At 41.4% G+C, this 27,446-nt stretch overlaps 1 protein-coding gene across 2 annotated transcripts in view; it reads left to right on the top strand.

The window, feature by feature from the left end:
• CYBB (cytochrome b-245 beta chain) overlaps positions 1 to 20,014 on the top strand; it is a 51,842-nt gene extending 31,828 nt beyond the window's left edge. For both annotated transcript variants that reach the window (XM_074858556.1, XM_074858555.1), the window contains exons 2-13: positions 1,627 to 1,722; positions 3,143 to 3,253; positions 7,082 to 7,166; positions 8,434 to 8,579; positions 9,376 to 9,566; positions 12,772 to 12,901; positions 13,728 to 13,820; positions 15,251 to 15,504; positions 15,789 to 15,951; positions 16,788 to 16,934; positions 18,157 to 18,281; positions 18,899 to 20,014. In XM_074858556.1, the coding sequence (XP_074714657.1) occupies positions 3,194 to 3,253; positions 7,082 to 7,166; positions 8,434 to 8,579; positions 9,376 to 9,566; positions 12,772 to 12,901; positions 13,728 to 13,820; positions 15,251 to 15,504; positions 15,789 to 15,951; positions 16,788 to 16,934; positions 18,157 to 18,281; positions 18,899 to 19,025 (1,521 nt within the window). In that variant the 5' untranslated portion in view covers positions 1,627 to 1,722; positions 3,143 to 3,193 and the 3' untranslated portion in view covers positions 19,026 to 20,014. The remainder of the gene's footprint in view (positions 1 to 1,626; positions 1,723 to 3,142; positions 3,254 to 7,081; positions 7,167 to 8,433; positions 8,580 to 9,375; positions 9,567 to 12,771; positions 12,902 to 13,727; positions 13,821 to 15,250; positions 15,505 to 15,788; positions 15,952 to 16,787; positions 16,935 to 18,156; positions 18,282 to 18,898) is intronic.
• Positions 20,015 to 27,446: the final 7,432 nt, after the last annotated feature.

Below are 27,446 nucleotides of genomic sequence, written 5' to 3'. Positions count from 1 at the left end.
CCCTTATTTTGTTCAAATAAGGAATTTGGGTTTAGAGCCTCAAAGCTTTAATAAGGGTAGCTAATAGGGAAGGAAACTAACAAAGTCACTGATAAAGAAACCAGCTAAAAGGACTGTTCACTGGAAGCCTTAACAAAGTGTTCTGCATTGTCCTCTACAGCTATACTGCACACTGACTAGGTACAGGGTTGTCCAGTGCTTGATAGAAACAGGACAGCCACAATTTCTATTGATGTACCTCAGCAAAACAGAAACATGCCAGCCTTAACTCCAGCCTATGCTGCCTCCACTGGCCCTAGCTAAAGAGCACGGATGGCTGCTAACTCTGCCACTCAACCCAAGTTCCCAGAGGGTGTCACAGTGCTTCTCAAAGGGTCCATGTTCCTTGTGGGTCAACACCAAGAAGAACTGTGGGAGACCGTCAAGGGTCATGACAAACATATAGGTCTTCTGGACATGCTGTCAGGCTACTGTACATGGGAGTGGCACACTCTCACTTTAAATACATATCTGAAGCATTTAATCCTGAGATGTGCTTGGTTTTTTAATGAGGAATGGGGGATTTCCCATATACTACCTTACCCTGATGGAAATCCCTTCATTTCCCTGTATTTATGCCACAAGGATCAGACATTTTCAAGATCTAAACTAATCCCAAGTTTTTTACACTGTCAGCTGGGCCAAAGAACTAGCAAAACGTATCGGTTAGGAGGGGTGAGGGATTGTAATGTCACAGTTTCTGGCATCCTTAACTTATAACCAGAGACTGGGTTTTCTCCCAGTTCTCAGACTTTCTCTCCTCTGTTTTCATGCACCACCTAGTAAATCTTAGGCTGAGGGTGCACTGATACAGATTGGTTTCACTATGGGATGTGAAATCAGTCGACCAGCTCCAGGAGGGCAAATGTCCAGATTCACTATGATCTCTTTGGCTGGATGGGCTTGTAGCTGCTTTAGATAGCTTTGAGAAGGGCTAATAACTTCTCTTTCCCTAAAGAAACCTCCACCATAGGATGTGCAAGTGTGAGAGAATACTGCAGTACAGCTACAAAGAAGCCCAGTTTTGGGTAGTGTAACCACTACCAAACTAGCTGTGTTGAATATTTCCTGCTGATTTCAGACCTTCAGAGCCTCCTACTCAGTTAGGCCCTACATGTTATTTAGGCCATCTATACTTAGATCTCAAGCTTCTTCATCTTTTGGCACAGCTCTTAAGTCTTCCTCTTACATAGGTTAGTATGTCTGAGGAACTGCCATTTGGAAGAGGCCCTAACCTTTAATGATGTTCGGAGATTCAACTAGACTCACAGACTTAGCTAAACAGCTGTAATACGATGGTTCTTATATAATCATGGCTAAACCCCTTAAGCGATGCAAAATTTTCAGCTACCCATTGCTGTATTTTGGTTTATTGCCACTCCTGTACTCCTGTGTGCACACATCAGAGCCCATTTCCACCAGAAAAATGTCAATCATCACCCCTGCTGAACACTTTATACCCTGCAGTATGCCTCTCCATGCAAACAGGAGCACAATGAACTAATTGACCATTCTCTGAACTGTATAAATTCAGATGTATGATATCTAACAACAAACTGTAAAGCTTCCTGTTTCTTTCTCTTTCAGCTTGTGTGGCTGGGATTAAATGTCTTCCTCTTTTGGTGGTACTATCTTGTATATGATGTCCCACCAAAATTCTTCTATACCAGAGTACTCCTTGGCGTAAGTACAAAACATGTATTATCTTGGCATAGACAGAGCACAGAACATTTTTCCCTTGTTTTATTTGATTGAAACAGGATCAAGTGTCTGGAGCAGCAGGTTCACGTAGGAATTAACAGTCATGTGCAAACAGGTAACTGAATGCAGACAGATGTCCAGTGCTTCTGAATAGAAAGCTGCTACTCAAAATAGAGAGATCCCATTCTAAAGATGCTTTCAGGTAACTATTATGCTCCTGGTAATTAAAGTGAACGTGAATTGTGGCTGCTTTATTAACCAAAGAGGAATAAAGTATTGCCATTGAACCATTGTGCAGTCATTTCCCCTTGTAATTATTTTTCATAGCATGAAAAGTTTACAAAGCTATTAGCTCTGAAAAGCAATCATCATTCATATAGTCATCAAGCATGTGAATAGCAGTTAAGTAGTGAAGTGACCCTGGACCCTGGGCTATTCAATGTAATCCAACTGGTTAATGCAGCATTATGTGTCCTACTACAAATTTGCTTCCAAAGCTACCATGGGTCATGACCAATTGACAGGGAAAATTAATTTGTTCACATATTCTAGAAGCCTGATCACAGACTTAAAAATCAGTCTAAGCTTCAAATTACAGAACACAGCACTTTGTAAAAGGTTTGTAAAGCCATGGTTTAATTCAACAAATCATGAAATCCTATTCTGCATACGGCTTCAGATCTATGGATCAAATTCTGGCCTTTGCAAACCTGGTGCAGTTGCCTTTGAAGTCACAGAGACCTGTGCTTAGATAACTAAAGCTCAGTGTAACCCCAAGTCAGTAACTGATTTGAAACCAGAAAGAGTCCCAGTCAGTGCGAGGAGAGCAAACATTAACTTTTCCTTCCCTTCATTGTGTTTGGATTAATATGGTCATTATTCCTTCCTTTCAAACAGTCTGTTCAAAAATCTGAAATCATTCAGAATGTGAAGAACAACATTAAGGGAACATATTCCTAAAAGATGAGGCAAAACATTTCCCTAGACTCTTTTTACTGACAACAGAGATCATAAAACCACTTCCCTCATAAGCTGGCCTTCTGTCTACCATAAGGCCTCAGCCAACTGAAACCACAGCAGTGAGACTTTCTTTACAGCCTTGGGACAGAAAACTCTACTAATGGCTTACACTTGCATCTGTGCTTGTCCACGTCAGACATAACAGGGAGCTTTTTGCGCAGCCATATTATTTCAAAACTGGAAATAGAAGGTGTCTATCTGGAGGAATGTGTTCTGCCTGCATATGTGTCTGACTACTCTGAAATGTGAACATTGTTAATTAACTCTAGAGCTCACACTCATGAAAAGTTGTGATATAATACATAAATGAAATCTGTGCCTATCCTTGTCTTGGATAATGTCTTATGTAATGCATTTAATAACAGCATCTCTTCAATTACAGCGTGCTTTGGCTCTGGCAAGGGCCCCTGCAGCTTGTCTGAATTTCAATTGCATGCTGATTCTGCTGCCAGTATGTCGAAACTTGCTCTCCTTCCTCAGAGGATCAAGTGCGGTAAGATGAAGAAAGAATTTCAAAATTTATGAAAGACACTAAACCAAGCAGCCTTGCAAATATACCAAGCAACTTTGTCCAAGTTCCCCAAGTATACTGTACTTTGAGGATGTCCTCTTTTAAGAAGTAGATAAGCCTGGAGTTTTGCTATGAGCAAGACTCAGGACTATATGCCAATGGTGTGTCTAGAGCTCTGTTGAGAGGTTTAGCCTTGAATTAGTCTTCTTTGAGTCTTCCCTTTTTGCTTGCCTCCTGGACATCATGCTGCCCTGGATGCAAAGTCCCTCTGGCTGGCAGCAACCCTAGCTGGTGCTTACACATATTTGCTTTATTTGTCACTGGTGCAACACCCATTTATAGCAGGAGATATTAGCCCACGTCTTCTGTCTTTGCATGTTCAGTTCTTAAAGTAAAGGTAGTCTTTCACAGACTTTCAGAAAGGGACTTTTTTCAGCTGGTTCATAAATTACATTCTTTCTTGTCTGAGCTGTGTTTCCATCTCAGGATGAAATAGTTAACAGGAGTTTTCACCATTTCTAGCTCCCAAATGCAAATGTTACATACAGCACCAAGGAACCACCACTAAGAAAAGGGCAGCTGATTCTACATGACAGCTGGAGAGGCTTCTTATGATAGTACTGACTGTATCACGCTGCTGAAATCTAGATCTCTGGCTGTTACAGCAGAAATCATGCAGACAATGCATGCCATAGCGCAGTGAAAAAGCAATATTCTTCTCAAGCTCATGATCTCTCCTTCTAAATATATGATGATTCCTCCTTTTTTTCTAACCTCTTTAATATACACATGGTCAACAAAACCAGTTCACAGAAGTTGGTTTTCATCTGTAAATCTAGTATAAATTCTTTCACGAAAATGAGACAGCCTGAGGGGGCTGAAAAAGCATAGCAAAAGAGGAAGCCATAAAGTAGATGCAGTGTTTCAAGAGTCCTTCATAGAAGAGAGTGGGATACACAGTAGTAAGAAAATAATCAGAGACAAGCCAGGCTGTACCTCCTACATATATCCAGTACAGTACGTATATCCTGACAGTCAGCGTGGCTGAATAAATGAGATGTGTCTGCTACATCAAGCTCCTAAATTACATTTAGGACTAAGGCCAGTGCCCTGGCCTTTTAAAGGCATAACACTTAGGAATATAAAGTTGGAACTACACAGACCAGCTTTCAGTCTTGTGCTATACCCCTTCAGATTCTGGAATGCTACAAAAGCAGACAGCTGTACCCCCCATGTATGTAAAAGGAAAAGGAATAGTAAGTAAAACTAGGGTTAAAGCTGTTCTTTCCCCACCCTGAGAAAGATCAACTAGTATCTGCCAAAATTCAGAGCTGAGTCCCCAGGATGCAGAAGTCAATAATGAACATAAATTTAGTAAGAATTGATGTTGCTATTGGATGAATGCAACTGGAAAATATCAATGAACCCTTGATCATACAAGGCCTTCATGAGGTCTGGAATAGTTTCCCCAGAGGTCGAGCAGAAAGTAGGTTAGGCAGAGGTCTTCTGAGGTCAAAGCAATGAAAGAGCTGAAGACACTTTTGGAGAGAGTACTGGAAGGCTAAAAACTGATTCCAAGGAATCAGAGAACTGTTTTCCAGTCAGGACTTTATGCTACTTGTCTTGAATTGCTCATCTCCTATCATCTACAGCTTGACTTTTCTAACCAGGATCCCAATAAAGCTGTCCCTCTTATCTCTGTGTCCAAGCTACAGAGTAAGTCCTTCTGCCTTGGGCACTGCGATACAGTCCCACTCAGGCTACATCCAACTTGCAAGTGAGAACTGTGCAGAGAGCTACAGCTCCATTTCTGCTGCCTGCCTGCAGCTTGCTATCTTGCTGATAGTGCTAGGCTGTATGAGGAAGCAAAGGGCTCTGAGGATGAGCAAGGAGGTGAGGGAGGGACATAAAATAGGACTGTCAGACAGCTGGAGCTTGTTTAACTTCTGTTGCTTTTTGCAACAAAGCTATATTCAGGAAGGAGGTAATTCTATATCTTAAGCAAAACATGCACACCCCAGTGTGCCAGTGGTAGTGTCAGGGCTGTGTTGGCCTTAGTGCAGGGGTACAGCTGCTTATGCTTGTTCTGCTGTTGTCTCTAATTAGCCATGCTCTGCACATAACACCTGTGAGGATCTCTTAAGAAAAATCAGGATTTTAAAATGTCACATAACTTACCAAAAGGGTAGTGACCTTTCCAACAGCAATGTCACTGGGGTTAAGGAGAGGGGAGAATTGTTCAAACCCACTGTTCAATAGGAATATGCTGGCAACCCTTGCCCTCTACATCCTGCCACCCAGAAATCACACACTACGAAGTTATTTGTTATTAATTGAAAGAACAGCAGTATCATCTTTGCATGCCCTTTATTGCTGTATTCACCGCTGTTGTTAATGAGCCTCACTACTGAATCTAGCTACAGCATTTTGCCATTGCTTGGCCTTCTGCTTCTTAAACAGAAAGATCAAGACAGTGAAGCAGAGATGGCATTTTCTCACTATGCTACAGTTTATTGTACAATCTTTTTAATTATGTCTCAGGATAAACGATACAGAGAAGGCCAAATTTCTCCTGGGTGTTGTTACAGTCTACTGAAGTCATTGCAAGAGCCCCAGTGTGTTAGAATTTGCCCTTTAATCAATGTATCACAGCTGAAGAATAACTGAAGAACTGTTTCCTGCTTATCTATTTATCTGTACAGTTAATACTCATGAGATATTTAGAAATGGACTGGTATGGAAGACTAAGGCCACTGCTGGTATCTCTACTAAGTAAAGAACAAATCAGAAATTAAATTGTTCCGGTGTTTCATCATCCCTTCTTCTGTTTCACTCCTGGATGGGTGGGGTGATCAGCTTCACGCTATCTGCTGAGAAGATACTTTACCTTACCCTGCCATCTACAAAGTTAATGTCTGGCAAACAGCTGGGAGAATATTTTGGTCCTTCTTAATTTGTTGTGGGAAACATCTACATACTTCTTGTGAGGAAATGTTTGTGTTAGTTTGCATAGTGTTTTCTTCCCTTTGCCAGACAGCAAAAGCAATATAAAGACACAATACAGGATAATTATGCTTTCTGCTGTGTGGAGACAGCAAATGCTAGCTTTACAGGAACTTGGAAGTTATAGGAAAACTCCCACTGACCACACCACAATTCAGATGGGGCCTCTTAGGAACCTGTCATCATTCTTAATGAAAATATCATTCCGTTTTCTTCAACAACCAAGTTCTTCAGTTTGTATCAGCAGAGATTTTCTTTTCTTTTTCTCTTTGGGTAACTCCAACAAGAAGTTGTAAGTAAATGCCAGGCAAGTACACCCAGCTTTTTGGAGAAGGAATCACTTCATATTACTGACCATAAGTGACTAGCATGTTTGGGGTGGAAGCTCCCTGAGACAGTTACACCCAAGCTTTACAGTCCATTTCTACAGTGTGAACCATGTAGAATCCTGATGCTAGGTGGCAATTTGAGACTCTAACAAAACAGTCAACCTGCCATGGCCGAGTGTGATCCCTCCTGTTCATAATGTACAATTTAAATTTAACACAGATAAGATATATACTTCTGCCATAGTGGATGCTAAGCTTTTTTCTCATTATCAAATACTTTGTTTCAATGGGACGTGTTTAAACATAATCTGTTATTACTGTATTCTGAAGTATGGGGGAAATATTTTTGTCTATATTTAGGAATTCTAAATCTTTACCAGCAATGCCATTAATTGTTGTGCTCAGGCCTCTGTTTTTTTACCTGCATTTAAATAAGTGTGCATAGACATCACAAATACTTTTTGCTTCAAACCCAAAGTGCTGCTCTACCCGTGTCAGACGACAGCTGGACAGGAACCTCACCTTTCACAAAATGGTGGCATGGATGATCGCCCTTCATACTGGTTGGTGCTCAGACGTTTCTTTGTTTATTGCTTTCTCATGCATTTTACACAGTATTCAGGTGGGATTCAAGTTCTTAAGGATATGAGCAGTAGACCTGATTTCATTAACCTAAAGGAGCCACCATGGGCCAAGGCTTAAATCATTTTCCAAATATTATTCTGCAACTGGCAGACAGCAAAATATCAATAAGTAAGATACCTTTCTCTTGGACCGTTAGCACCATTTGTGACACTGGTTAATAAAGGGTGTTTATCAGTGCCCTGAGAATCAGATACCCTGGCTTTAATTCTTGCTTAGACTTATTTCTTAGCTGGCATGTCTGAAACAAATAATAGAAATGATGAAAGAAAAGGATATAAAAAGCTTGGACAGGCAATAGAAATGTTTTCATATTTGAGCTCTCATTTTCTAAACTAAGGGGGTTTTATTTTTTTTTCCCCCCATCAAATTTATTACTTCTCAATGCAAGTACCTTACAAATCATATATCCTAGAACAGTCTTTGTATCAGTAGATTGCTTGACCTGAGCAGGTTCCCTTCCTAAGCTGTGGCTGAAATGTCATTATCACTTCATAGAAAAGGAGCAGGGTGATGCAATTAACGTAACAGAGGAGGTCTGCAGCAGAGTCGAATTGTTCAGGGGTGCGAGATCTGTACCCATCAGGCCCTGTTTTGAAAGTAAGTATCTGGTAATAAAAAAAGGGAAAATTTTAAGAAGTGTTGTACGGCTTACCCCTGCAGTAATGTGTAGTAGAAATAGTGTGAATCACCTCAGCTGTATGAGGTTTATGGGATGCATCCAGCTCAGCAAGAACATTATTAGTGATTATTAGCAATACAGCAGAGCAAAGCAGCGCTAGCAAATGTGACACCAAAGACATTCAGATTAACTTTTTGGCTCTTCTACAGAAATCCTGGATGGTCTCTGACCAATAATTTAAGCCATTCCATGCTTCAGTTTCCCAGGTATAAAATTAGGGTACTGCTCTCCCACTTGAATTGCTGAAAGCCTTTGTTGAACAAAGATGTGCTGGAAACTTTTTCCCTTTACTTCTTTCCTTCCCCCACTCAAAAAGATGTAAACTTCAGATGGTAAAGCTTTAAGAGTAAAACATATCAGCGATCTGAAATTGTGATGAAGAGGGTGAAGGTGGCTAAGGTCTTAAACTGCAGTTGACAAATGTTACAGTGTTTAAAATGTTACCCAAAACCACTGAGTACTTTTCCTGTGCTTAATCCTGATTCTTTCTTTCCTGTTACTCCTAGCAATTCACACCATCGCACACTTATTCAATGTAGAGTGGAGTGTGGAAGCCCGTGTTGAAGAGAAAGGAACTCTGGCAGCTGTGCTTTCTAGCCTTGGTGATAACCCAAATGAAAGCTATGTCAACTTTTTCAGAAAATCTATTGGGGTAAGTGACATCAGGCTGTGAAAAATCAGTATTACTTTTGTTTAGATGACCATATAAGACAATCTGAGCAGAGTGCCTATTTCTGGTGTGCACAATCTGGGTTTGGACCATCTTGCAGCAAAACTTTGCACAATTCATTCTTCTATATTTGTCAGTAATATTGTTGCTGAATTTTGGTAGTATAAACTTTTTCACCTCAGGAATTCAAAGTAGTTTTAAAACATTACATAAAAGCAAATACCCTGTAAAGAAGTCTTCTGACTAAGGTAAACATGGCATACAGAAAGGCACACAGAAATCAAGGCAAAAGTTTTGAACTTGGGCTCCTTAACTCTGGTTAAAAAAACCACAACAGAATAAGGAACTTCCCCTTTCCTCAGAAACACCAAGTGTCCGACCTCCATATGTGTTATGAGACCCACAGCCGCACAATGCCACTGGAAAGGAGAGCTTTCATTTAGCTCCCTAAATATGGTTGTAACAACAGAGCTGTGCAAAAGTGTTCAATTTCCCCAAGCCCATACTGCTGAGCAGTGACAGAGTAAGAAAAAATGTTTGGTCTGTGAATCGGTGGAAACCCCTTTGTTTCTACTTCCACTTACTTTAGTACAAGTAAATCTGCAGTGCAACAAAAATGGGGTGGGATTTTGGCATTGTTGGCATGCAAGTTCACAGAGGGTGACTTAAAGACTTACAGCAAGGTAAAGGATTTGGTGAGTGAGATGGACTGATGGTTCAGCTGGCTCTGCTTTGATGCAACCCCTTCCTTAGACTAACATGTGCAATTATTTCACAGAATCCTGTGGGGGGCCTGTATGTGGCTTTCACGTACTTGGCTGGTCTCACTGGTGTTATCATCACGCTGGCCCTCATACTAATCATCACGTCATCCACCAAAACCATCCGAAGGTCATATTTTGAAGTATTTTGGTACACCCACCACCTCTTTGTCATCTTCTTTATTGGCCTTGTCATTCATGGTGCTGGGTGAGTATTCGCACTTAACAGTACATGATAACTACTGTACCTTAAAAGCCTTCTACACACATAAATATAGGGACTTAAGTCACTAAGCAGCAGTGATTTTTGATGGTAATGTTGGGCCAATACAGGCTCTGAGAGCCAAAAGGTTCTCACTGATACATGCAACAGGCTATTCACACGCATGAGGCTTTACGTGATTCTGGCATACCTAAATTCACTGATACTCAACTTCTGCTATTTTAATGGGAAAGCTCTTTTCTAAGGTTCTTGTTTCTGTTAATTTATCTTTCTCTCCTAGAAGGAATTGCATCACACACACGCATGTAAGGAGACTGCACCATAAAAATTATACAGAGCCCAGGATTTTGTTGGCCAAACAAAAACTATAATAACACAGATTTATCTTTCAGACTGGGATTAACTTTTAATATCAGCAGCATTTCAGAATAGATCTTTAGCAGTTGCAGCTCAAATATAGGCAAATGTAAGTTTTTGTACCTTCCAAATGCCAAACATCTTTTTCTACTGTTGGCTTATTCCATACCTTCTGAAATAGCTGAAAAGTCTAATGAAACAATTCTAGCACTATGCAAACACAATTTTAGCACTTAGAAAAACGAACTTTAGCTCCATTTTATAAAACCACAGAACAGATGCATAAAGAAAAAAAAGGCTAAAGTATCCAAGCCATATTTCGTAGTTCATCATTATACTATTTTGTCCATTTTAAAGGAAATTCTAGGTGCACTAGAAAGTGGGTTTTAAAAATGCCCAGCAAAGATGACTATTCAAAAACACTTCCTCTCAGTCCAGTAGTGCCAGAAAAAAGACAGAATTGAGACCACAACAGGAAGAACAAAAATAGAAGGCAGATGAGAATCGCCACCAGTGTATTTGTCCATTCCAACTTCAAAAACAAGAAGGTTTGAGCAAAATCTGTTGAAGGAAAACAAGTGGTTTGTGTTTCTTGCAGCAAATATTCTATACTTACTGATTAAATGTCCAAACTTGCCAGTAATTATGACATAATACTACCAGAAAGCAAGCACTGCTCTTTCTAGAGGTCAGTGAGGAACATATATTTCATAAAAGTTGACTTTTTTCACTTGGATGTTCAGTTATACTTCCACCATTTTAATTGCACTGTACTGAAAAGACAAAAGTCTGGGCAACAGTGTGGTGGAACATGGTTGTCAGAGAAGTTCAGATGTCCTTTGAAAGGAGATAAACACAGGAATATTATTATCTGTAAAGGGAAGGATGCTTTCTGGCCTCACTTATTTGATCTTAAAGGCAAGAATGACATTTTGAGTCATACTAATACACTAAAAAATATTGGACAGGCTTTTTACACTCAAGAAAGACATCTTAGATGTGAAAAGATGGATGTTATGGAGTAAGTATGATCTCACAGTCTCAAAGTAACATGTTAGAGAGAGGCATAGATGTCAGTTTATCTCAGGAGACAGAAGGCTGTGTGTCATACATATGTATATATACATGCATACATATATGTATATACAGAAAACTGAACCAAAGACAATAGAATCGAAGGGGCAGATTCTTGTCTGTTACAAGCTGTTACAACACTTTTGTAGCACTGTTTTTTGTGCATGAGCTGTATGTCACAGACAAATGTCCCAAACTTTCCATCACAGTAAATGTAAAGAGGAGAGAGTACAGAGATGCAGATCACCCTGCTTTGGAAGCTAAAGTAAACCTTTCAGCCGAAAAAGAAGTAATTATAAGGCTGTACTATTGAAAGCTTAATTACAGTACTGGAAGAGCATCTACCCTGAGTAGTAAGAGAAAGTAAGTCCTTTCTTTCTCTTGTACAGGGTACTGGCATTGTCAGACCTTGAATGGAGCACAGGGCAAGGCCAAAGCCCCAGGCCCATTTTCCCTTAAGCAACGGGGTGAGGAGTGACAGGAAATGGGCTGCTCCTGTTCCCATAACTCATCCAAGAGTGCAGCTCAGCTGAGCCCATTGTCATTAGTGGGGAAGTAAAATGCAACTGGTGATGTTCCTGCAAATTGCAACTCGTGATGCTCCTGGGACAGTATCGTTCCTTCCCTTTATTTTGCAGACAGGATGTTAATCAAACCTTTCATCAGGAAGAGGTTAATTAGTAATATTTATGAGCAGTGCAATCTTTTAACTTTCAAGACTGTGCACAGGCTTTCTAATAATCCTCTGATAAACTGTCATTTAAAGCTAGGCATACATATGACTTGGATACCATGTTTTTTTGAAACATCAGAAGTGTAGTCTAGTTAACAGCAACTGAGCTAGAAAAGCAGAAGGAGAAGTCATGGGAAGAAGATGTCAACAGAATCATATCAGCATAAAACTGAACAGCCTGATCAGAATCAGACTGTATCTAGGGAAAGTCAGATCTCAATCTGCATTTTTCTACTATGACCCTTAGCCTCTTAATTACCAACATTTTTGGGACTCTCACACACCTCTGAGGATAACTCCAGAGGCAGAAAATCATGTACAAGATCAGAACATATTTCTCCCCCTCAAAACTGAAACTGTCATTCAGCCCTAGCTCTGCCACTGGAAATACAGCTGAACTGGAGCAGTCAGACTTCTCTATAATAAAACAAACAACAGCTACAACAACAAATCCTAACCAAGCAAGAATATAGAGCCAGATCAGCTGACGCAAGCTGGTATAGCTGCCATAGCTGCTTTGCGTCAGAAGTGTCTGTGCTCATTCGCACCAACTGAATAGCTGCTCCACAGCTTCAGAGAGAGAGGAAGGGTCAAAGGAAGAATGTATGTTGGAAAGGGGTCTCCAAATTTCTAAGGTAAACAACAGAAATAATTTCTGTACTGGTCACTAGGAAACTGATTACTTTGCCCACTCCAGGTTTTGTTTTTACTGAAGAAAAAGGTAGGATACCTCTGAAAAGAATGAAGCTTTCCTACTGTGACCACATCCTGAAAATGGTAACGGACATACTTCTCAGTTCCTTGCCTAGTCTTGTAGTCAGTATTTTCTCCCACAAACCTTCCTCCCCATTTTTATCACTTTAGTAGCAAATTTGTGGGTTGATTAGAAAGGTAAAGCTGTATCAAAGCTGTAGCACTGCAGAAGTCCACAACTCCACATAAATACAGTACATAAATAGAATAACAATAAGGGACAGATACATTCATTTTCATTTCATTGCCTTAATGATTTTTATTTTTTTCAAGGCGTATTGTACGGGGGCAGACAGCTGAGAGTCTGGCTGAACATGATCCAGAGATTTGCTACAAGAACTTCACTCACTGGGGGAAGAAGGGTTCTTGCCCAATCCCTCAGTTTTCAGGGAATCCTCCTATGGTAAGAACAGTTGTCTTGAGCATAAATCCAATTTAAAATGTTTACAGTTTACTCTTTTTGTTAAATAACGTATGCACTTGCTGTAGAAAAGCAGCTATGTAACCCCCAAAGCTCTTCAGTAGCAGCTTTCTTTACATAAAGCAACAGATTTTGACACAATGGATTATAAACAGAAATGGACTACAGACGGACAGACAACCCACTTCCAGTGTGCCATAAAATGAGCACAATTAACAGGCAAAGCAAAAGAGCAAATTGTATCTGAGAACTGTTTACTCAAAATGTATTTTGTGACTTTTGGGGATTTCTAGAAAGTGCTATAATCCACACAATAAATAGTTACACATTATTAATAGACTAATGATCATTAACAGAAAATTAATGTCTCTGGAAATGTGGCGTTGAAACTTCAGCTTTTATTGATTAACCAGTCTGGTTGTTTGTTCACATTTCAGACTGATCTGTTAACAAAAACCACATCTTCTGCAGTAATACAGACCTGAGTCAATAATACATTCAGAGCTTTACTTCACATTTCACTTAGTTGCCTTAACTTTTAGACAGAGGCAAAATCCCTCTTAGGAAAATACCTTGCTGAAACTCTAGTAGCAACAAAAAAGCCAGCTGCAACTCTCAATAGATAAAGAAATTCCCTTTGTGACCATAAGTAATTTTGAAAATGTCATATCTCTTAAGGGTTCTCTACTCTGGTTGATAAAGAACCTAGATTACTTGAATTTCACGTCTGCTCATAGCATTTCCAGGACTTGACTTAATTTAAGTTGCCATCTTCATCATCTGACTTCTCATTTTATTCTGTTTACAGACATGGAAGTGGGTAGTAGGTCCCATGTTTTTGTACCTGTGTGAGAGGCTGGTGCGGTTTTGGAGGTCACAGCAGAAGGTTGTTATCACAAAGGTATGTGTTGACACTACGCTTAACACCAGGCAAAACATTACCAATTTTTCCAAATGATGCAGCAAAGCCAGCGACTCCTACACAACAGGCAGTGTTATCAGTGAAAAGAATGTTCTGGCTGCTATTGTAATGCTAACCTCTAATACCTAAATGTAGCCTGACTCTAGAAGAGAGCAAGAGGAGGAAGTTAGCTAAGGCACAGGACTGAATCTTAGGAAAGAGAAATTAATTTTCTTTGTATTGAGTGAAAAATTCCACAATGTAGAAATTTCACTGCCTTCAGAGTAATATAAGATACAAAATCTTTGTTTTTAAAACTACCCAGATATTTAGGAATTCTGATTTTTCAGCAGAACAAATGACGCCTGAAAAGGAGAGTTAGGAGGTGCCTATTTTGTGCAGCCAAAGCTAATGTTGAGCTTCCATTCCTCATGTTGTGTTGCAGAGATATTAACGCTGGTTCTGAAAGTCTGACAGCCCAATCAGCATGGCACTAAGCTCAAACTTATAAAATTCCTGGTGTAATTTCCTCCCATGACACTGTGCTGCATCTTGTGGACAGACCCTGTTCAAATCATAGCAGGGTTTGGGGGATGACGTTAGATGTTTCTACTGTGCTCTGGCACGATGCTGACATGTTGGAAGGCTCCCATATACTAGTGTGCTTTTTGGTAATTTAACCAAAATATCTCTGAGCCATTTCTACACCATATGTCTATGGCATCTGCTTAGTTCTGTGTTGGCAGAAAATTTCTTCCACAATCCTAAGCACTATTATTAAAAACCTACATTAATAGATAGAGACTTGATTCTCCCTCTTGCAAATCTCTCCTGAAAAATGAAAATAACCTTGGCAGACAACTTTAGGATTAAAAAATCATAGTGATGGAAATACTAGCCTTGCTTCTAGAATATTGCTTCTATTTATTCTTGGCTAAAGACAGGCAGAATGCAAATGCCCATATTATAGGTCTCACCCAGATATAACACAAAAACATCAGTTTCCAGTGGTACTATCTATCCAATTCCCTATCTGTATGATAGCCCTATGGTTTTGCCCCTATATATACGGTCAGATCCATTAACACTGTGCTCTGTGCCGCTGTGTAAGGCGCATCTGGAATTAACTATGTGCACACATAGATCTGGTGATGTGTTACAAGATGCGCTGGTCTGACATGTCCCTTTTGGAGTGACTACAAACATGGTGTGAAGAAATACCAACCAAAAATTCAGCATCTTCTGCAGTCTTTCATCTGGCTGTCAGGTGCTGTTTCTCACTCCCAGTTCTGCTGGGAACAAAGTTTCACCTGCTTGCCTTGCTCTCATAGCAGAGGATGATGTTAGTGATGGAGAATGTAGATACATCCAGTGAACAGTGAAGACAGCCTTTTCCTTTTCCCTTTTTTCCCTTGTCCCTCTCACTGTAGGTGGTCATTCATCCCTTCAAGACAATTGAGCTCCAGATGATGAAGAAGGGCTTCAAGATGGAGGTCGGGCAATACATTTTTGTCAAATGTCCAGCAGTGTCTAAACTGGAATGGCATCCATTTACATTAACCTCTGCTCCAGAAGAAGATTACTTCAGCATTCACGTCCGTATTGTAGGAGACTGGACAGAGGGCTTGTTCAACGCCTGCGGATGTGATAAGCAAGAATTCCAGGAGGCATGGAAGTTGCCCAAGTATGTACAAAGAGTCTCCATGATAAAGTCAACTAACACCTCTGAAGGTTTGAGTTTTACTCAACCAGTTTGGTGGCACCTGTGATACAATCCTTAACTACTTCTATCAGATGTGGGCCTTAAATGGTTCTTTGCAGTTTCTTCCTATCAACCCCACCTCTTCTTTTGCTGACTAGTATTCAGTCCAGATGTGCATTGTAGCAGACAAATACCTTTTTATTGTGATTTTAAATGGTGTTAATAAATACTCACTATTGCTTTATTAAGTGTACTTTCAATTTCAGGATAGCTGTGGATGGCCCCTTTGGAACAGCGAGCGAGGACGTATTCAGTTATGAAACTGTTATGCTTGTTGGAGCTGGAATAGGGGTTACCCCCTTTGCATCTGTACTCAAGTCTGTCTGGTACAAATACTGCCATGATGCGACCAACCTAAAACTCAAGAAGGTATGTGTCCTCTTTTCTAGAACCCATGTAATTGTTCAAGGGCCAACAACCCAAAACAAAACAGGTCCAGCAAAGGTGATCTGGCTGCAGACATGTGTGAGTCCTACGAGAAGAGTCCAGTTACCTCACAATACTAGAAGGCAGGGAAGCAGGAGGGTCAAAAGTGAAAACATAACGAAAGGAGATGTCTATGAGCAAAATCACACACGCAAATCCTGACTGTGGCCCTGGGGGTTTCCACTTGCAGTGGAGATGTTGTTCAATCTGCATGAGAAACACAAAGTCCAAGGCACTAATACAGCCCATGCAAACATTGCATTCCTCGCCTAAGCATAGAGGGAGCAACTTTATGTCAGTGGAAAAGCACTGCTACCATCCTCCTCTCCCCTCCTGCCCCTGGAAACTCCCTGTGCATACGTGTGGGGTCACACTCTGCAGTTATGGTTATACTCAGAGAACAGAACTGGTTTTGTTACCTGTTTTAATTTACCTTGCCTGACAGCAGACAGGGGAGATAGAGTCCACCTCTAAATCATTAATTTATGTCCTAACAAACTGTTTTACAAGGATGTAAGTGGGGAAACATAATGAACTAAAAAATGTAACCTGCTGGTGGAAGAGAAATAGATGCTTCCTTGTTCTTGCAGTCACTCATTCTGCTTCACAACCCTTCCAGCATCAAAATTCTTGCATAGCTTTGATACCAGCCTACCCATCTACTCAAGTGGTCAGGACAATTTCTACAAGAACTCTACAATCCTCATTCTATCTGCAGACATAAAACCAGAAACCATAAATGCCTATGTCCCCTGACAGCTCACTCTTGTCTCTTCCAGATTTATTTTTACTGGCTTTGCAGGGATACTCATGCCTTTGAATGGTTTGCTGACCTCTTGCAGTCTCTGGAGGCTCAAATGCAGGAGAGGAATAACGCAGAGTTTCTCAGCTATAACATCTACCTTACAGGCTGGGATGAATCTCAGGTAACAACATGGTGGAAAATATTGCTTCGGTATGCACTGAGGTCGATGTTAGCAAGTCTGTTATGTTTTGATAAACATTCAAAAAATGGTCTTTATCCTGGGCCTCTGTCTGGCTCTCAGAGGTTTTAAATGCAGACAGGTATTATCCATCAGAAGTTACATGGGATCAGCTGCTAATGTGCTCTCTGACTTCCTTTCTGGTTTACTCTGTCTGTGTACTCTGGGAAGCAGTCTTTCCTCACAGCAGCAACCTCAGCTGACCTTGCAAGTATCTCTAAGACAGCTAATACTGCTTAAAGCATAATTAATGGCATTTAGGACTGGAGAAGTTAATGCACAAAGTTTGAGTGATGGCAGAATATTTGTTTCAGGACTCTCATGAGTTCTCTATCTGGTCCCACACATATAGGTCACTGTGGGATTACAAAGGAGCAGCTCTTCCATGAGCCACCTGTGAATGTGTGGTTGAGTCCGGAAAGGTGCCCACTCTGTTACTTTTAGTGATGTTTTATTTTACTTATATCTCACCATTGCAAAATTCACCATGTGCCTAAAGTGCCGTAGCTCAGCTAGACAAACAGGGAGGGGTAGGAGCAAGGTAGGAAGTCATCACGCACGCAGTGGGAAAAACAGGAGGGAAATAAGAAAAGTCACACAATTTTTGCTTGGGGAGAAAGTTACCTGTAACTTTTTTCTCATCTAAAAGTGCTGCAGAACTCTGCAAGGCCTGAACTTATGCCCTTAACCACATCTTCTCTTCCTGCCTTTACTTAGCTTAGCTGGTCTAGGCAAAAGTTACACGGGGAGAGTGGACAAGGCTTCCTCATATGGATCAAACCTTCGAGAGATCAAACTGGCAGGACTTCATTAAGGTCAAGGGAGTTGTATTATTCTACCTGAAGGGGAAGTTTTGTTTTAATTTACAGCTTTATTTTACAGTTCTTAGAGTAAACCAGTTCACTGCAAAAGAAATGCAATTAACTGCTGTGTTCAATTCTTCAAGCTTTAACTCTTGATATCACCCAGTCTGGGGAAAAGGAAGAGACAGACACGGATAGTCAGGACTTTACCAATGTTAGCTTTCCTTGCTAAACACCATAAATTCCATATTCTCAATTTGGAAATAATTCAGTGTGTACTGACATTATAATTTTTTAAACAGGACATAATGCTGCCATATCTAACTGACTTTATGCTGTCCTTTGTGTTTCATTTCCCACAGGCCACTCACTTTGTAGTGCATCATGAGGAAGAGAAAGATGTGATTACAGGCCTTAAACAGAAAACCCTGTATGGAAGACCTAACTGGGAAAATGAGTTCAAAACTATTGCGGGGAAGCATCCTGGGTAAACTTGTACAAGTTGATAGCATCTATGGACTTCCTCCATCTAAATGCCATAATAGCACAATCTTATTCCTTTGGCTGATAAAGTTTGAGGAGTGGGTTTTTTCTAACAATTGAGGTATTCCATGGAGTGTCTAATTACTAGCAGAAGTTTTAGGAAAAACATACCCCATCATTCCAGCTGAAGTAGGTAAGAATATCAGGTGATGTCTAAATACCTCCAAAAATACTTTCTACCTCAAAAACCAAAACCTGAATATGGACGACCTTTAGCTGAGCACCCAAAATTAGTAGGAAAAAAAACAGAGCAGTTCCTTTCAAGAATTTGTGCTCTAAGCTCTTTGAAGCTCTACTTCCTTGATTCCACTGAGGTCATTAAACCTGTCTTCACTGACTTCTGCTGAGCTGAGATTTAGTCCACCATTTGTTTTAGAAGCAGCAGTAAGTGCCTTGCAAATTTTAAGGGGTTATAAGTTTTAAAGGATAGACATCCAGCTCTACTTTAGTTCCTGTAATTGAGAAAAAAAGTTGCACATACAGAATATAAGATTGATTTACATAAAGAACATCCAGCTGCTCCATACCTAGTTTCTGACCATATTTTCATTTTCCTAACAGCTCCAGAATAGGTGTTTTTCTCTGTGGACCTGAAGGCCTAGCTGACACACTCAACAAGCAGAGCATCAGCAACTCAGAAGCTGACCCGCGAGGAGTACATTTCATTTTTAACAAGGAAAATTTCTAACTCCCAAGCAGGCGGGAGTCGTTCAATGCAAGTCTAAAGACTGGATCTCTCTTTCTATTTGGAGTCTGGGAAGGACAGCCCAGCTTCTGATGTCAGCTACACTAACGCAAATCCCTTTGCTTCTTGGGAAATATTTCAGCACTGTGGTAGAATCAGAGTCAAGTTTTACCTTAGGGAAGTTTGCACTGCCCTCCCATGCTGGCAATTTCATAGAAATCTATTTTCTTTGTCTGTGTGAGGGGATTTCCCTCAATTAACCGCCTTTATCCTCCTATTATTCATAATGACTGCTGGAGGGTCTAGGCAGCCATATGCATTTGGGAGCCAATTCACACTGATAAAGCTTAATGCTATTAAACAATAAAGCGTTCTAGCATAATGCTTGCTATTAGGAGACAGCTTATCCTGGCTGCAGCTAGTCCCTGAAATGAGGCGGGGGGTGGGAAGGGTGACGGGGAAAGATTGCTCTTTACAAGAGGAAATCTCCTTTGCACACCAGCATCTTTCAAGTTTCCGAATACAAGCCTAAACGTCTTGTCCAAGAGATAATGCAGGCAGCTGAAGAGCAGCCGTTCCTCTTTAGGAAAGCAGAGAACTGGGAAGGAATCACCTGGATTTCTGAGCGCCACCCCCACCCCAGCTGCAGGGGATGACAAGGACGGAGTCAAACCAAGTCCCGCACCTGGCATGTGAGCCATTGCTTGGCTGCTTTGAACACTCTCAGTTTCACATCTTCAAATTCACGGTTCAGGGATCCAAACAAGAAGACGTGTGTTTTCAAGACTGCCAATTCTGATTTTCAAGGCTGAAAAAACTTGTTGCTTAATGATTTAATGGGTATTTTCTCAAGCATTCTCAAATGCATACAGTGCTTTTGGACCTATTGTTCAGCTGTTCTTCTTTGATGGTGAAACATGTTTGAGAAAGCAATGATCATGTGGGCAGTAGCTGGAATAGCTACAAATAAAGTTTCTGATGTGTACAAGACACCCATACACAGCACAGTACTTCTGTATTTACACTACAGGTAACAGGTTCTTAACAAAAAAAAAAAAAAAAAAAAAAGGAAACAAAACTTTTAATACCAGCAGCAGAGAAAAAAAAAAGGGGGGGGGGGCATTAAAAGCAGCAGCATAGGAAAAAAATTTTTAAAAGTGCAAAAAGCCTTGAAAAAGCTACAGTTTAGTATACCATGGGTCTCCTGTTAAGCTCAGTCACCTGCTTAGTGACTTCTAAACTCTGCAGCCAAGCCCTGCGATAGCTATTACGCAGCACGAGACCTTGCTGACAGGTTCTTACAGTCGCAGAAGAAAGTGGTGTCTCCTGCAATTTCAGACAAGTCTGTGCAGCCATCTGGTTGCATGTAGCATATTTTACACCTCAACTTGCTAGACATGTTCTCCCTTTACACCATTTTTAAATGTTATCCAAGCACTCCATGCTACCTCAAAAGGCCAGTTTACCAATTCCTATTTATTAGTACCAGTTTCTGGCAAATGCTGGCAAAGATCCGTTTCTGGCAAAACTGGGGAACTTTTCAGTTCTTTCCCTCAGAAGGGCCATACTTAAATCCACATAATTCTGTTTGAAACACACCCATTAAATCAGAATAGAACATAAGCAGAAGAAACTTCTTCTGTAGAATAAAAAATATTGCTACTGAAACATAATAAGGCTCTCATACTGTGCAGAGAGCACTGAAATATTTGCCTTTGATTTTAACAGAAATATGATCAGGCTTTTATACCGTTAGAAAGTGGGCAAAGATTAATTGCAAGGGGTTTAATGGAGACAGCATATTTATCATGTGAAGAGTCTTGGAGGAGTGTATTTTAATTCGCCCATTAATTTTCTGAACATTGTCATGTTTGTTCTTAAAACTCCAGGGGTCTTTCCTTACTCAGCCAGTTGTAACGACACTCCCTGACCTGCTGCACGCTTGTACCAGGGGTTCTTTGTCACCTCGAACTCAGTAAAAAGAATTCTGTGCTTTTAAATAAATCACTGTCTTCCTAAAACATATAAAAGAATAAGCAGGTGAGAGCTTCTCAGTTTCTTTCAAAGGTTTGTTATATTAAACCCTGCTAAAATAGCAAGCCACGCCTTATCAGTCATGGTCTGAATATGAAGGTTTATAAAATCTAGGATACATGACTGAAGTACAAACGTAAGAAACAAACTAGCTTGAGTCCTCCCTACTCCTCAGCAAAGCACAGAGGGATGTCAGTGGACTGTTTTATGTAAATGCTACTGTCTCGTAGGGTGGTAAAGGAGTAAAGCCCTTCCTCCAAATGCTTGTCTGTTCTATACAAGTTCCCCAAATCACTGATGAGCCACCTTAGACACAGACCTTTTCTTAATATAACATCTTCTACAACACTTACATTAGATATAAACACCATGCCTGTGTTAAATTCTTAAGACAGTTGTGGCTGCAACACCACCACAGCTTCCCAGGCAGGACATACAGTGCTGGCATACATTTACCTGGAGGAGAAGTCTGGGCAGCAAGCTACAGGTGAGCTCAAAGGTCAGTCCTCTTTTGTGGTTAAATGCCACTGCTTGCCATCTGACCATTCCTATCGGCTGGACCTCTTCCTGAAAATTTCCTCCTTCCGTGTGTTTGGGGATTTTCTCTCCTGGGGGCAGGGGAAGGGGTCACTTTCACAATAAACTGATTATTTTGCTGTCAAATTGCTGACTCGAAAGGGCCTGCCCTAGAAACAAAGGGCAGCCTCTCACCTTTGTTTGGGAAACTGCACATGGTACTCAGCAGTTTAGGTAACGCTATCTGGGACCATGACCCTGCTGCAGTGGCACCAGCAGCATTTTCTGAAAGGCAGGAACGGAACGTCTCAAGGTTGCTCCTGCGGACAGTGTGGGGAAGCAGTGCAAGGGGGATGGATGGCAGTGAGTGGTTGAAGGCAGGACTTGGGGGAGCTCCATGTTTCATTGACAAGGGACAACTGCCACTGCAAAACTCTTCCTCCCATCTTTACTAAGCTCCTGATTTGCTGGGTGCCAAAGTGAACTATTGTGCTTGCTCTGGCAGAGCTCTGCCACTGCCCACACTCACTGGGGTCTCTGGGCACACTCCAGAATCACCCCCACTTCCAGTGGGATCTGAACACTATGAGTGGCTCTCCCATTAAGGCTGTCCTTTAACAGTAACCTTCAGTCCTAGCTCTGCCTCATCTCCAGAGATGACTCTAAGACAGGTAAGAATCTCTTAGCACTCCTGATACTGTCAATAAAGACAGGAGTGCAGTCTGTGTGACACGCACTGTTGAACTCATGCTGCATCTGAGTTTACAAAGAGGACTGACATCTGATCTGTCCTTCCACCCAGTTCCACAAATTCCTTATTTAAATGAAAAATGCGTTGCTGATAGCAAGAAAAGCCAGTTGTTGGATTATTAAAATAACTGTTTCAACTAATGGGACCAATTAGGAGTTCAGTTCAAAGTGACTGAAGAGAAAAGTTGGTCTCACTTATGGTCTCAGCTCGGCATGTTTTCCTTCCCTTCTTATGTATTTTCGCTGTCTTCCCATATGTAGTCATCTGAAATAAGCAGTTAATTAATTCACCAATATTGTTGATCTCCAGTTCACTGTAGTTAGTCTTACAGTTAAAGATCCTGAGCTTCCAGGGTGCTGGGCAGCTCTGGTTTCCACTGGCCTCATCTTGACTTTGGAAACTGGAAGGGGGCCCTGGAGGGGGCATGGCAGCTAGCCATATTCAGATAATATATTCAAGTGAGACCTCGATATGTACCAGGTCTCATCTAGTCCTCCTTCCTTCCCCGGTACATACTTGCAAAGCGTGCTCACAGGCAAATGAAATACAAGTTTTCCTAAGTTTTAACCTACAATAAAAATGCTACTCTGCCTGTTCACCATCATGCACGTCCTAGGGGGAAACCACCCTGGTTGCAAAATAGGTCTTCCTCTTTTCAGTCTTGTAAGACTTTCTCTGCTGGGTGGGGACTTTCTGCCTTTCAGTCCTCGAACAGTGGGTTAAACCAAATTAGAAACAGAAAAACAAAAAGCTGTGAAACACAAGGTACTTTTGAACAAACAACAAATAATGTTACAGTCTCATTACAGCACTTTTTCTCAGGATCCTGGTCTATTTTGGAGTGTTCTTAGTAAATTAATGTTGACTGGTTTTATTTTTTCATCTTTCAATGAGTTCTTTGTAGAAATCATAGCCAGGTGTAAGCCCTGACACCTCAAACACATAGGTATATATGTTCAAAGGAAGTTAGGAGCATACATTAAGATGCTAATGGTTATAAGCGCTGGCAGGATCAAGATCCTCATGTCTTGACTGTGTACAACAGCATCAGTTCCACAGACACAAGCCAGAGTAGTTATTTGTCATGAACAACACATTTGTTTTTACATTTCATACAGACCTTAGCAACCCGCTGGTCTTATTTACATTCACCACACACAAACCAGCCTAAACTAGCAGCGAAATTAATTACAGTAGAGTGCAAAAGTGTTGCGAGACTTGCTGAAAGCTTACAAATGCTTTCCAGCCCTGTTCTGCACCTCTGCTAACCCCATTCCCTCCCTTTCTGCTGGTATTCTTCTCCCTGGCTAACTGGTGTATCTCTGCCCACCCAGCTACCGCCAATTTCTCTCCATCCTCTTCTACCAATTGCTGCTGTCACCCCTTCACTCACCCACTCCTCCCTGCTCCCCAGCTCTGCAAGTTTCCTGAAAATCTCCAGCTCCCACAATCTTTTGCCAATTTTGCAAATGCTTGTGCGCACTGCAAGTGCAGGGAGAGGTGCAAGGGCTTCGCTCCCAGCTCCAACCAGTGCAGCACGCGTCTCGCATGACAGGATTAAGCTGCAGCCTCCCCTGTCACTACCAACAGACCAGGGCTGTAGCCACCTCCACATTGCCCAAACAGACTGTTTTGGTCCCTCCTGTAATATTCTCTCCTTCTGCTTAATGATTTTTATTTTAAATTCTATGATGAAGGGAATTTATGAGCTGCTCTACTCTAGTATTTGTCATGTGTGGGTCAAATTATGTACTTTTATCCTGTAAAACGTACCTGCATTTGACACTATATTTCATTTGCATTGTTCAGAAATGAGGGAAATGGCCAGAAAACTCACTTCCCCACCATATACCCACCCACCTTGCTGAGCATTATCATAGAGGGAGGGAGGCAAAGGCCAGCCAAGGGGGAGTCAGACCATCTCTCCCCCTTAAAACTGATGCTTTATAATTCTGGCAATGATTTACAAAGCAAAGTGCCCTGAAGATAACTCTTTGGTTGACTTTGTTTTGTACTTGTAGGTCAACTGGTGTTAAGACCAGAAAACATGCAAATACCATTCGCCATGAATTTTACGGCCTTCTGGAGAAAAGGATTGCAGAGACATCTTTGGTCAAGTCACCTTCAAAGTGTAGATGCTTCTTATGCTGTTTTTGTCTTTTTACACTCCTGTGAGTTAGACTGGACCATGCAAAAGTCCAGGGTCTGTACTGTGGCTCTGTAAGGTTTCTCTCTGGATGATTGAGAGTGCTGAAAAAATTCAGGTGGAATTCTCCTGAGTGCGAAAATGGCATAGGGAAGAACTGGGACAGGGCAATTGCCATCATCTCTTTGCAGGCCAAAATGTAGTTGTCAATACTGGTGTTAATAGCATGGCATTGTGGCACAGCAAGTGTCCAGTTTCATATCACTGCTTCCCCACCCTTCTAGATCAAAGAGAGTTCTACCCTACAATCCCATGCAGATAGGGCATAAGTGAATATCCCTGCAGGATGACCCAAGGCTGGGAGAGCTCCCATGAACACCTAATGAAGACAGTTGCTGCTGTGGTTTTATTGCCCTCTGCCTTTTTCTCATACTTCACTTTCATCTGTGACAACCAATGCTAGCTCAAGCCCATTTCCAGGTGGCAAATTCACACAAGCCCTCTGAGATCTTAACCTTGCTCAGACAGCAGCAAGGAAATAATCAGCAAAGACTGACAAATCAACTGTGAGAAACACTTTCTTGAGCCAGTCCCCCTGAGCAGGCAGAAAAAGAGCCCTGTAGACCATCAGCAACCACCTTCTGCCTCAAATGACAAAAGTTCCTCTCATCTGTTAACAATTTATTACATACTCTCACTGTAATAGAGCTGCAAATGGTTGATATGTGGATTATTATCCATCACTGTTGTCTGTCTCATGTGCATAAATGAAGCACTCAATAGCAAAGACCTTAACGCTACAAACCAAAACATGATAAAAAGTGTGCAAAGGACAGCAACAGGAGTTGCAATGAAATACTGCTTACAGAGGACTGATACTCAGTTACACAGTATTACTTCGCATTCACTTTACAGGAAACCTCCAAAGATTATAGTCTCTGCAGCAGTTACTGCTGCAGCTGGAAGTAAGCCCTTTCCCTGTCATTTCACACCCTCTGAGGCAGGCAGCAAAGCCCATGTTGCAAGCATAGCCAGGAAATCTTGCCTCAAGTCGTTGTTGGTAATTTAATGAATGCCCCAATGCCTTTATTTGCATTAATCTGTCAGATGTTCAGCTGGTACCACTGTAACAGCCATTGTAATGAATGAAGTGGCTGTTTGGGGACTGCAGGTTTGTATGCCGTGTGTCCCCACATCACTGCTTGGGGCATGCCAGCAGCTTGTCCCCAGGCAACTGCTCTGAATAACAGCCCTCCTCCAGGATAACCGCAGTGATAGGAGTGCTGGCCTGACCGTTGCATTACAGGGACAATACATTAGTATATTTAGAGCACTTGCCAGTGCTCCTTGTTGATGGCCTGCAAGAAGCCAATACCCTGCTTAAGCCCTTTATGCACTGACTCCCTCTGTAGGAATAAATCCTGCGAGGGCGGTGGGGTGGTTAACTGTAAATTAGCAGGATGCAGCTATCAGTGACAGACTAGAGATAAGATCTCTGTAGCAACATTTGGGGAGGGGATCTTGAGGACGGCAGAAAGGGAACAGTAGTAATCAGGGAGGGAGATGATGAGAGTGACTATATGAGTCTTGGGCTTGTGAGGCTGGATAGGAAAACCAGCATTCCCCAACTGTTATGCTGCAAAAAAAATCTGCATTTCTCAGACTTAGTCAGGGGGTGATAGATATAGGCAACTTACTACTAGGAAAACAGTAGTACCACACGTACACTTGCATTTATGTAAGCAACAGAAACTAGCCCCAAAACCAAGAAAATTATGAAAGTCCTCATGTTACTTTCAAGTCATTTGCAAAGACTAAGCTGTAACCCATTAAGATGGCCACTTCCCCTTCAGAAGTAACAGATGTTCCCTCTTTATTTAGCTAATGTCCACAGCCATTTAATTTGTTCCAAGATGCTGGGCCTTTTCCTTCTTGCCCTGTCAGTGGACAAAAACACTGTTCATTGCCAGCTAATGGGGACAGCTTTTGCATTTTATAACCCCACAAGGAAGCTGTATCAGCACAGAAAATACAGAGAAAACACTGCTGGGGCAAGCTAGCAAACCGCTGCCTTGCATGCCAAGTAGGTATTTACTCCTGCCAAGGAAAATGTCAGTGGGAAAGGTTGCCCAGGACTGCCCTTTCCAATCCTATAAACACCACAGAAGCTGTAAAGGGAACCTCTCACCTCATTTGTCTTGTTTTCCACCCAACTCAAGAATACTCTCATCTTTTAAAACACTAATCAAACCAATTTCTTGCTAGAAACTAGAACTACCAGCCCTTCTTCTGTTCCATCTGCAATGGAAAAAGTGTTTTATACGATTGGCGATGCTCCCATTTTCATCTTAAACCTTCTCCTGTCTGACTTCTAACTCTGTGCAACTCTCACTGCAACTAGTTTCTAAGTAGGCAGATCCCTAGCCCCCTGTTGTTGTTGCCCTCGATGTATCAGTCAGCACCAACGTGCTCAGCCATGGCTTTCCTCAGAGATCTTCATCTCTGTCCTCCTCTTGAGACAACTGTCGGACTCAAATTCCTCTCTAGGATCACTACTTTTGGCGTGGCTAATATTGCTTCCATGTGTTCCTAGGATTGCCTGTGTCCATCCATTGCAGTTTTCCCTTCCATTGCAGTTTTCCCTTCACAGTCAAACTGAACAGCTTTCAGACAGTAGCTGGGCTTTTATGTTTGAATAACATCCAGCATAGCAGGGCATTGTTCCCAACTTAGTGCTTCTAGGTGATGCAGTAACACTAACATCATTATAATAACAATATTAGTAGTACTACTATTATTATGGAGAACCAGGATCACACATTCTAGCTGGCTACTCTTTGAGCACTTCTTAAACTAGGTTTCCAAGCTAGGTTTACTTGTTTAATCTGTTTTCTTAAAGAAACTAGATAGGAATTGAGGGAATGAACAGATTACTGAAAAAGGGAGAGACGGAGACCAGGTTTTATAAATTCAGCTG

This window comes from Strix uralensis, chromosome 2 (genome assembly GCF_047716275.1).
Source record: "Strix uralensis isolate ZFMK-TIS-50842 chromosome 2, bStrUra1, whole genome shotgun sequence".
In the NCBI taxonomy this organism is placed as follows: Eukaryota; Metazoa; Chordata; class Aves; order Strigiformes; family Strigidae; genus Strix; species Strix uralensis.
The sequence above is the reverse complement of the archived record's forward strand: the minus strand, read 5'-3'. Positions and strand labels throughout refer to the sequence as shown.